This window comes from Malurus melanocephalus, unplaced genomic scaffold (genome assembly GCF_030028575.1).
Source record: "Malurus melanocephalus ecotype Western Australia unplaced genomic scaffold, MMel_1.1 scaffold_809, whole genome shotgun sequence".
Classification (NCBI taxonomy): Eukaryota; Metazoa; Chordata; class Aves; order Passeriformes; family Maluridae; genus Malurus; species Malurus melanocephalus.
The window spans coordinates 119,520-131,500 of NW_026624041.1; the positions used below are offsets into that span (position 1 = coordinate 119,520).

The window sequence follows — 11,981 nt, forward strand, 5'->3', positions numbered from 1 at the left end:
CACTGTGGTCATTTCAAGTCTACAAAGGAGGGTATAAAATCATTTTTATGGGCAATGAAAGTAATTTCACTAAGCAGTTTGAGTGCCTTTGATTAGAAGAAACAAGAATTGAGCCTTGCCTGTAGTAAAGAAAACATGAATTATCAGGATATAATTTGTGTTAAGATAGCAGAGGAATGAGCAAAGAGTGAAAAACATGAAAGAGCTCAGTGCAGGAAGCTCTAAGGCAGCACTTACGCTGGCACGTGCCCCCGTTGGTGGGATCCCCGTAGTAGCCCGAGATACACGTCTCACAGTGCTTGCCCGTCGTCAGGTTTTCACACTTCTCACAAATGCTCTCGTTTACACACTTGCTGTGCCCATTACACTGACAGGCTGAAGAAAATGGGAAAATTCTGAGTATTGGTGCTCAAATATAGTTCGCAGAGACTCTGAGGAGTCTGTGTGGTGCAGARCATAAATGAAACCATTTCATGCACCTTCCCAAGAGGTTCTTGTCTCTTGCTAGCAATACGTGAACCCAAAGACAAACGTACATTAAAAACTGAAATGTAAAGCAACACACAGAAAACTGAACTGCAAAACATTATGTGCACATTGGACTGGAAGCTGCTGGTGAGTTGGATTTTCAAGCAAAAGGGAGGGGAGTGATGGTTTTATGTCAAAAACATTTGCTAAAAATCATCCTAAGCATTATTAATACTTTAAACAACCTTCAAACAAAGATCTGTCTTTGTTTCCAACAGCCTTAAAATGAATAAACAAATAAAAGTTGAAATCTCAGTAAAGCTTTGTAGGGAAAGGAAAAATTTCTCTCAAGTAATAAATAACATCTTCATGCAGCAAGTCTGTGCAACTCAGCTGCACAGATCCTATAATCACCAAGAGTGTAATTCCTAGTTATGTTCCAAGCTCTTCTCCTCTCTTCATTAACAGGAGGGAACACAGACATCACCATAGCTTTTAAAACTCTCTCCCCTTGCATTTATTCCAAATGTCGGACAATTAAATGCTGCTCATTTACCTGGACACTGAATAAAGGACCAGTTATGGTTGTTCTCCACAGGACACATAGTGACATTAAGGACRGGCTCCAAGCTATGTTTCCCTGGTGTGGACGGGGTGGGCATCTTGACAGGACCCCGGTAGGAGCCTTCCATGCACTTGCCCTTGCCGGTGTTGCTGGGTTCTGTGCACCATCCACAGCCAGGCTGCTCCAAGCACTGAGCACATGTGCAGTAGCCTGAGCAGTTCTCAGCTATAAAAAAAAACAAATCAAAATATGAGATTGTGTTTCAAAAAAAACCAGAAAACCTTGTCTTTTTATCTCACCAAAATATTGATCAAATCTAGAAATATTTATTTTCATACTCACAGTAACATATTCATTCCCATCAGCCTATCTATTCCAGAACAGAAGGTAACTATTAACAAAGGTTCCATTAATCAATGAGTTACAAATCAGCACAACACACACACAGAGGTTTTTTGAACCACTACACAGCACCTTCTAACACCAAAGGTTAATGCTCCCTCTACAAAACATCTCTGACTGATTTAAAATAGATCAGATGATCAAAGGCTAAAAATCAGCTGGTTTAGTCATTTTCAGCCACTTCCTACCACATACTTCAGTATCACATGATATTATTTCAAGTATTTCTCTGAATCAAAAAGCACAGAATACAAATAGGAGAATAAAAATTCACCCTTTAGCCCCTCCTTTCTCTAATAGGATTGGATTTCAGGGGTGACAAACTCTTTACATATAGAAAACCTTTTCCATTCCTTTCCTCAGACAATCTTGAAAAATATTTTCTGGATTCTTGGTGTTGCAAGATGTGCAGACCATTTATTTTCATGTTTAAAATGACAATATTTGCCTTTAAAAAGAAAAAAAAAAAGTAGTAGAAAAACACTGTTTTCCATTAGCTTAGCTTACTCATCTCCTGCCTGATGCTTCCTCCAACTTTTGACCTCTGGCAATATGGGAAGTTCACACTCTCATGTTCCTCAAATTTATTTTCTTCATCTCTCATTTTGCAACACTTTGAGCTACTTTTGATGCCCCTGATCAAGCTCAGCTCCTAAAGAATTCAATGTAAATAAAATATCTACATCTTCACTTCTTTGAAGTTTTTAGGCTCTTTTACCCCAGTTTGAAAAGAAAACAGTATTTCAAAGGGCTGTGATGCTTTTGCAGTTTGCTCAGATCTACCTAAAAGGAGCCAAAAAAGTAAATCATTCATTTAAAAAGAGTTTGAAATTCCTACTATAGTCTGTAAGCAGCCAATACTTCCTAATCAGCCAATCCCGGAACGGTTTGGGTTGGAAAGGACCTTAGAGTCTGTGTGTCATTCCAGCCCATGCCGGGATCTTTCTACCAGGCCAGTTCCTCCAAACCCCATCCAGCCTGGCCTCGTTCCTTTCATCCAGGGGATTTGCAGCAAACCCACACGGGCCTTGCTGATTTTCAGCACAAARCACAAGCGGGCCGGCAGCCCCGGGAGCGAGGCGGAGCGATGACTCACGCGGACAGCTGCTCATGGTGTACCACTCCATGCACTGGCCGTAGGGGAAGGAGGCCACGTAGGCGTTGGAGTCCACGCACTGCTTCATGTTGCTGCACCACATGCACTCGGAGCTGCCGCTGGTGCAGTCCCCGCAGGCGGCGCGCAGCGCGCAGGGCGTGCGGCACTGCTTGGCGCTGTGGTTGGCTGCGGGGGAGACGGCAGTCAGCTCTCTCGGAGAAACACCACGCAATGGCTCGTGCTGGAAGGAGCACCCAGCTCATCTCATCGCACCCCTGGCCGTGGGCAGGGACGCCTCCCACCGTCCCAGGTCCGACCTGGCCTTGGGCTCTGCCAGGCATGGGGCAGCCCCGGCGGCTCTGGGAAACGGTGTTATGAGTGTGGGTATTGTGTGGAATACTCACACATCTCTGATTGATTTCAAATAGAGCATGTGTGAGTATTCCTCCGCAGCTCTGCTGATGTATTCCTTACTTACCCTCCCCAGCAAAGCGTAGGGAAGAGCCCCCGTGTTTTACGTGAGCACACAGGGATGTGTTTTAAATGATTTGATAAGTTCCAGAATCAAACAATCCCTGAAAGCAGAACTAGCTCAGCAGTTTGTAGTGTGAGCCAATGCTTTATCATCAGCTTCAAGGGACTGTTCTCAGACCATAAAAACTAAGTTAAACCATAAACTCAAGTGCTGCGAATGAAAACATACGGAATTTGGATTCTAGGTTCTACACTCAGGATTTGCATCCAGCACATCCACAAAGAATGATTTCAACTGGTGTAGTGTGCTTAAAATTTTATTTAATCAACCAGCTTTCCTAACACTTAAAGAGGCACTAGTTGGTATGCAGAAATAATCTGCTTCTAATGGAGAATTAACAGACCAAGCCATCTGAAAAGATATGCAGTTTCAACAAAGCTAGAACACTTTTCCCAAAAGCAAATAGCTTCTTTTTTTCATAGTTCTCATATCTCCAAAGTGTCCTGGCCAATTAATTTCAAAGTTTGATAAAATCCTCCTCTGGCTACAGAGCAGGGGAGTAGAAAAAGGGGAATTCAATTGGAAAGTTACTTTTTTTTTTTTTAACAGGAGATTGCTCCATACCATAATTAACCTAAATGTCACAAGTAGGTATGCAATTGAGAGAAAAATAATTAAAATTATATACTTCAAATATTTTACAGTTAATGGCATAAATGTTGAGCTATTTTTAAAATTTCCAATTCTTGCATGAAATAGGTACGCAAGACACTGATTCGGAATTACTCTTCTTTGGCAAAGTCATGATGCAGCTGGTGTGAAATGTAATAAACTGCATTCTCTTTACTCTCTAGGAGAAATACATCAACCAGACAGGTGTTGTTACCTGGTCTTTCACAGACACTGCCATTGACCTCGTTGATACATGTTGCTGCCTTCAATCCCTGTTGGGAGGGCTCAGCTAAATATCCACAAAATCCAGCATCACTTGGTTCATTGGGAAGCCACTGGACGAGGGTGTTGGTGAAGGGGGACATGTCTTCCCAGCACCAATACGACACATTGATTTTCCTCAGTCCAACCCATGGAGTCAGCGTTTTGGGCTAGAAATAAAGGAGCAGGTCAAATCTAAATTAGTGTTGCAGGCTACAAGCACTAGCTGAGGTTACAGTTTCCACCTTACAAGCATTCTATACCAATATTCATTAAAAGAGGCTCACAGTCTCTTAAGGCTCACTTTTCGAAGAACTCTGTAGGTGAAAATAACCCCTATAAATTAACAATTCTTTTTTACACAGTGCAAGGATTTAAACTCTATTAGCGAAGGGTTACCACATGTCTTTAGGAATTCACTCTACACTTAACAACTGGAATATCCAGAAACACCTGTAGCTGTCTGAACCAAGTATTTTTACACTATCCCAGGCTTGGCTTTGTCATTTTACGAAAGATTTAATGAATGATCTTGTTTAAGTTGCACCTTACCTTTCCTTAGCTAAATTGACTCCCCTTTAAAACATTGCAGTTGTTGAACTTCCACTTTAAAATTACAAAGGGAATCAAAGCTGGGAATGTTCTTTTTTTAACAGAGGAATATTTTAATCTTAAGTACTGAAGCACGTTCTCCCCTGAAAAAAAAAGCAATTCTATTGCCTCCAGCCTCATTTTTCCCGTAGAAAATGCTTCCCACAGTGGTCTCTGGGACCCAGGAGTTGTTCTTCTGATGTGTTGTCAGGCCACAGCAGTTTTCCAGCCTAATCCAGGATTTTAGAAAAGATGCACAGCATCATTCTTTGTCAGGGCTGTAGCACCACCTACACAACCTGCCCTGAACACCTCCCTGATTCTCCCAGGGACTGGAAAAAATACGTATTTATTTCATTGATGCATGAAGAGGGAAAAAAATCCAATTCACTTCTCACTGGACCTCACAGAAAAGCATCTGCCACTAAATCACACGTAAATAACTCCAAATAAGCCAAGCAACTCTGCGGAATGACAAGGCGACATTTTAAACAGCTGCTTTTCTGAGTGGAGTAAATAACTTTCAATACTTTACATGAAACAGCTCCAGTGCCCCAAAGGGGCTTTTATTTATAAAATATTGTGCACAAGACACCGGAGGGGTTCTGCTGCCATCCCGTATTCCACCGGGGAAATGCAGGTGTGATTCCAGTACAGAAAGTGATGTCTCTGAGGCACTGGGTATGTTTATATTTATCTTTCCCATTTACATTCTCTACAATTTCAGCTCAGAAGCACCCAGAGGGTACACTGAATTTCGAAAGAAAATCCGTTGGTTTCAGTTAAGAGGCATTTCCATTGTGTACAGAACACACAATAGCCCAGCAAGGACTTACTTCTCCACAGCCACAGCTTAATTATGCAAGAGATATACAAGAGCAGCACTCACCGAAGACTGCACCTTCTGCAGCTCCTTCAGAACAAATTCCACCTTCTTCTGGGTGGTGAGGGAAGCCAGTAAAGCACCGTTGGATCTGCAGGACAGTTTGGCATGATCGTAGTTCTCCTTGGCGTTGGTGATCCTCAGGCAGGAGTTGCCAACCAAATGCCAGTTTGTTCCACAGATATTTTCTGGGAGACAAGGTGGGGAAAGAAAGTAAACCCAAACGTGAAGGCAACCTTCCCAAAAAACAAGGTAGTGAAAGAACCATGAACAAACATGAGCTCAGGTGGGCAAGGGAACGGCGGCTCCCGGGCTGTGCCAGCAGCAGGGTCCGAGCCCGGCCATGCCCTGCACTGGCACCGCTGGGCACCCCCAGGGCTGGGGCAGCTCCGGGACAGGAGAGACCCAGAGGGGCTGGAGCCAGTCCAGGGCAGGGAACGGAGCCCCAGCAGCGGCTGAGGGAGCTGGAAAGGGGCTCAGCCTGGAGCAAAGGGGATCATTTGGGACCTTGTGGCTCTGCACAACTCCTGACAGGAGGGGACAGCGGGGGGGGTCGGGCTCTGCTCACAAGGAACGAGGGGAAATGCCGTCAAGTTGTGCCAGGGAAGGTTTAGGCTGTGTGATAGGGAAAATTTCTTTTCTGGAAGTGTTGCCAAGCATTGGAAGGAGTTGCCCAGGTCAGTGGTGGAGTCCCCACCCCTGGATGTGTTCAGAAAACGAGCAGATGTGGCCCTTGGTGTTGTGGCTTAGGGGGCATGGTGAGGTTCGGACAAAGGTTGAACTTGATAATGATGATCTTGGAGGTATTTTTCCCACCTTAATGATTCCATGAACCCTTCCACTAAAAAATACTGACAGCCCCATCCCAAACCAGTGTGACTTAGTGGTGTGCTCAGAAATATTGATGCATAATAATACTGGAGAAGAAGAAAATCTGTTCAGGGGAGCTGAAGTCTGACATCAGCCTTTAGTTATCTGCAGCACATAATCAAAGCACTTATTACAATGTTGAATAACAAACTTGTCATCAGAGAAAGAGGAAAATAAACCAAACTTGTATTTTGTTGATGCCTTAAAGCCGCTTATTCATCCACAGTTGTCAGGGGACCTTTTGGCAGGAGAGGGTTGTTGTGCTAATCCTGTCCACAGCATGAACTTCCAGGACTAATCCCTGCCACATCTTGAGCACAAACCCACTACTGAAGAAYTCCTTACACTTTGTGATTATTTCCCTTACAGAAATAACAGGCACTTCCAGTGTGAATTCAGACTTAACAGATAAAAAACTCTCAAGTGTCAATTTTTCAAATGAACTTTTTACACATATGATCAATCATCCCCTTTTCTACATCAAATGAAACAGACCAAACTCTTTATCCATCTCTCTAAAGGATGTTTTCCTCACTCTCATCACTCTTCTTCAAGGTCTCCTCAGGTTTTAACGCTTGCTGATTAGCAAACACCAGACCTGGACATTTCCAGACCTATTGGTTCCTAGGGGAAGACTTTCCCTGTCCATTAAAATGTCCTGTCTAATGGTTTTTTCCCCTTTTCTCTGTATTTTATTACCTGCAAATGTTAATCACTGAAGATCCTGTATTTCTCTCCCAGTCATTGGGATAAAAAAAAATTTACTACAAGGCGCTAATAACCAGCTCCTGTGAGCTCCACTGGAAACACTCCAACAGGCAAATGCTCCTTAAACACTTCAGGTGTTATTTGCCTCATTGGTCTAGTATGTGCCATTATGCCTTTGCACAATTTTAGTTCCGAAATTAAATAGCATGCATTATTAGATCTACTATCTTGCAGATGTCTATTATCAATAGCTTTTATCAAATGAAAAGGGAGAGATGAAATGCAACCTAATAATTATACGAGTGATCACAGCCCTCTTCAGACAACTGGGACTGAAAAATATTCCAGCAGACTTGCTGGATTTACAACAAATTAAGTTTCATACCAAAGCTGGTATGATTAAACAACATTATTTACTCCAGCTTAACACTAAAATTACAGATTTGGGGGTAAAAACAACAAAAATAATTAAAAAATCAACCCAACAACTTTTGGACTGGGTGAATTTGGGTTATATCACCAGTACCTACCTGGTAAAGCAATGCACTCCTGATTTCTGGGTTCCCACTGACAGTTTTGATCCATGGCACAGCTTTTACAACTTGTCTTTTTGCTACAGTAATAAGCAGGATTATCCTTAGGACAATTGTCATAGAGAGTAACAGGAACCTAAAATAAATAGCACAGGTGAGGCTTTCTCCCATATCCAACCAATGTGGGTTTATAACAGCCACAATTACAACACTAAATATCACAGTTCAGCTCTACAGAGCAATTTGTGCATCCAAAAGCTATGGCACAGGGCACAGCCTGGACTGGCTATCTGAGACATTCCCCCAAAACACCACCTGATTGTTTTCCTTACCAAAGCCTTTACAGGAGGGTTATTTTGTTTTCTCTAGGGAAAGCCCTATTGATATCAAACCCAAAATGTGATTAACCATGGTAAAACCTCCACCTCCACCTCTTCTCTGGCCCACAGACATCCTCCTAAATTTATTGGAAAATACCATGCAAAACCCTTGGATCAGACTGAAAAAATCCAAGCATGCAGCACTTTTGAGCTAGACGTGCACTGGGAGTAACAAAACAGGGTTCCTAACAGTGACAGATGAAAACATTTGCTATTCCAAAGGCTAAATTTAAACTAAGGAAGTGTTTAGAGCCATTACCTGTTCCTCTGTGCAGTTGTTGTGCGCTGGGATACACTGGTCAGAACACCACTGACAGCTGTTTGTGTTGGCTGTACAGCTGTAGCAGTCTGTAATCTGATCACATTTTTCATTGTCTACAACTATTAAAGAAAAAAACCTGCATGACCAAAAACAGGCATTTCCTGACAGAGCTCTAAGAACTTGATTATTTACAGCAAAAGATACAACCAAATACCAGTGCCTGTAGATTTCCTGTTAGCAACTAAAATCAGGTACTTTCATGTCTGTGAACTGATAGAAAATTGCTTTTATTCACAGCAGCAATCATTTTTAGTGCCCAAAGAGCCTTAAAACACACCACCAGAAAATAATGCACCAAGACATGGAAGCACATGAACGAAGACACATAAATGCCCAGGGAAATTATGCGAGAGGATATTCCATAAGGACAGTAGCCCTCTCCCACCACAGGCCCATCTTACTGCAAGCCTGGCCTTCAAGTATAGCATTTTCATGCAAAGTTTGAACTTTCCATTCACCTTTCTAATTATTTATTGTCTGTGTTTTGTGAAAATCTATTGTATATTGAGACCCCAGCAAAGCAATGTCCCATTACATCAGTTTCTATTTAATAATTAAAGGCTGCACATCTGTTCCAGAATCAAGGGTTGTATAAGTAATTCAGAGCAATAAATGCATCTGGATGAAGTTGTTTAAAATTATCCTAAGGGAAAATTCAGGAATCAGACCTTAAAACATCCATTCAGTTCGTCTCCCTCTACACATAAAATCATAGAATCCCAGAATTCTTTGGTTTGAGTCGAAAGGAACCTTAAAGATCATCTGATTCCAACCCCCTGCCAAAAAAATAAAGTAACTTTTCCTAAAGCAGTATTCGTCCTGTCCCTTTCGAAGATACAGGATAACTCCATCAGATCCAGATGCCCTTGCTTGCCCTGCAGTGCTCATCAGCAATTTCCTAGCTCTCATGAGGTCAACTGAAGCAAACGTTTACAGAATGGTGGTCCAGGCCTCGTTCCTTGCTGGTGATGGTTGCTTGGGATAGAAAAGTAAGTCCAAGAAGCAGGGTAGGAAAAAGATCTCATGAACAAGCAGCTTTAGGAGCAAGAGATAGAAACATCTCCAGATCTCCATGACACTTGGTTAGATGAAGAGATCCCAGGACATGTGAAAGCACAACCATATCCCCCATCTAAAGCCTGACTTTGTAATGGCACACAATTAACACATGACAGAATTTGGAAAAAAGACCCTGCACACCCTTCAGAAAAGGGAACAGAAAGAGTGTGACACATACCTGGCTTGGGAGGACAGCCTTCAAAGACTTTTTGCTGCTGCTCCATTGTTGCATTTTCCCAGGGGATGCAGCGGGCAGGGTTGAGACTCCACACGCACCTGATGCCAGGACCTGCTCGCAGGCAGGAGGTCTCGTTGCCAAAAGCCTCACATCTTGCAGGTGTGAACTTCAGGATGTCACTCAGGAGGAGGCTGTTGAAGCCTCCAAATACATACATCGTGCTGGACAACATGGAAGCAAAGAGAGAAAAACTTGCAGCTGTTTTCATGGACTGAGCAGTGCTCCAGGTAAATGGGATTTAAGATCTGGGGGAAGTGTTTTATTACATGCCAGCATATATAAATCCAAATAAATAGCTCTTGGTTAAGGGAGGCACTAAAGCAAAGGTCAGTCAAATTCCACTGTTTCAGGGAAGCCAGAGAGACTCAACACAGAGTCAAAGCTATTCAAAGTCATCAACCAACATTCCCCCTTCAGCCAAAACTTTCGGGGGCACCCGATCAATGTGTTTATACATGAAATGTTGCAAAAATGTGTGATCTTCCTGTAATCCACTATGTCGAGGAAGGATCCACACAGAGGAAGGATAAAGTTTGGGGAGGTGGTATAACAGCATTAAACCGGAGTTCAGAAACCATGACAAAACAATTCAGTGCTGCCACTCTCTCTACACCTCTGTCAGAAAACCACACTTCGCATGGCTGGTAACAACTGAGCAGAGTCATTGTGTCAACTAAAAAAAACCCAAAACAAATATTTTGTAGGGAGAGGTATGGGGGATTATAAGCTTTCTTCAGTATCACAACTGCTTCAGGCAAAACATAAAATTTTAGTAGTTACATTAAAATGTCACCCAAAAATATTCTGTGCCTCTGTATTTGTCAATGCACCTTTAAAATAAAGTGTAGAAGGGTCAAGGCAACTGAAAAGAGAAGCTTTGTTTCAGTAATAAGTATTTTTAATACTATTTTCATTCTATTTTAGGACTCATACGAAATAAATTTTCTCAAACTCGGTTCCACTGATTAAGTAACAACTGATCATCTGGAAGCAGGGATATCACTACAGTGTGTAAGGCTTAACAGCTGAAATCTCACTGAAGATTTCACCCAAATACCAGACATCACGTGCCCGGGGAAGAGCAGCCCCACAGGATAAGGTGAGTAAAGTGAAACATGGACAAATTTAAAAAGCTTGAGGGAAATTCAGATTTGCAGATAAATGCTGCCAATGCAGCTAAGCAATAAATGTGAAATCATTTGAAATGCACAATTACGAAACAGATGAAAAACAGAAACATATATTAAAAAAATGAAACAAAAATCAAATTCTTGAAAAATGAAGTAAGCCTCTGTGTTGGTTTTACTTGGCCCAGTTTTTGGAGGTGGGGGGGCCAAAAAGATGGCGCCTGTGAGAAGCTTCTGGAGGCTTCCACCATGTCCAGCAGAGCCAATTGTTGTTGGCTCTGAGGATGATGGACATGGTGGAAGCCTCCAGAAGCTTCTCACAGGCGCCATCTTTTTGGCCCCCCCACCTCCAAAAACTGGGCCAAGTAAAACCAACACATTCTCCCTGCTCACCTGTTATACAGCACAGCAGAGTGTCCAAACCTGTTCACATCGTGATGGAGACCCGGGCGAGGAAGAACAGACCATCGATCACAAGCTACAAGGGAAAAACACTCGTTTCAGAAACACTGCTCTGTATAATGAACAAGAAATTCACACAGCGCATTTCTTCCTGGAGGATCCCCAAATTCGTGCCATCCTTCAGTAAAGACAGTGAGGGGCTGGAGCCTCCAGGGCAGGGTCTGGAGAATCCTGGGGGAGCTGGAAAGGGGCTCAGCCTGGAGCAAAGGGGATCATTTGGGACCTTGTGGCTCTGCACAACTCCTGACAGGAGGGGACAGCCAGGGGACCCGGGCTCTGCTCCAGAGAAAGGACAAGAAGAAGCTGCTTTTTTTCTTTTACTAGTAGAATTTTTCACCAGGTAACAAGTTCTGGTTTTATCTGTTTATATGTGAATTATTTGCAGTTTTGCCCCAAACCAGTATCACTGAGAACAGAGGCTTATCTTTTTTTTACTTTTTCCACTGCAATTATGTTCCTAGAGGGCAGATACCCATGTTTTCAAAAATATTTTACAGTCATCATAGCTTAAGGATTTGTGGCTGTTTTTTTCTTTTAATACAATGTTAGATTATTCCATCTTTTTCTATTAGCATAACATTTATAAGTTCTGCTTCATGTTTTACTTAGTTTCTCAGGTAATTTTTTTCCTTTGGGAAGCATGAGAGGAAAAAATAAACCAGGAAGCATCTAATCCACTGAGCAAAGATACAAAAGTAGGAAAAGTCAGTCCAATTCACATCACTTAAACTTCATAAAGGGAATGGATCACCTTGGGGGCCAATGTCCCAAAGGCACTTGGATGCAATTTACGCAATTAAAACAGAAAAGTCAATCTGCTGTAAAAATCTACAGAGCCCTCAAATATTCTTAAGATTCTTTAATACGAG

At 42.4% G+C, this 11,981-nt stretch overlaps 1 protein-coding gene across 3 annotated transcripts in view; it reads right to left on the minus strand.

Moving 5' to 3' along the window:
• The window catches only part of ATRN (attractin), a 128,514-nt gene that overhangs the window by 62,523 nt on the left and 54,010 nt on the right, over positions 1-11,981 (minus strand). For all 3 annotated transcript variants that reach the window (XM_057385316.1, XM_057385315.1, XM_057385318.1), the window contains exons 11-19: positions 11,044-11,128; positions 9,464-9,684; positions 8,164-8,285; positions 7,522-7,660; positions 5,420-5,601; positions 3,893-4,109; positions 2,532-2,717; positions 1,025-1,258; positions 238-375 (exon numbers count right to left, since the gene is read on the minus strand). In XM_057385316.1, coding sequence (XP_057241299.1) covers positions 238-375; positions 1,025-1,258; positions 2,532-2,717; positions 3,893-4,109; positions 5,420-5,601; positions 7,522-7,660; positions 8,164-8,285; positions 9,464-9,684; positions 11,044-11,128 — 1,524 coding nt within the window. The remainder of the gene's footprint in view (positions 1-237; positions 376-1,024; positions 1,259-2,531; positions 2,718-3,892; positions 4,110-5,419; positions 5,602-7,521; positions 7,661-8,163; positions 8,286-9,463; positions 9,685-11,043; positions 11,129-11,981) is intronic.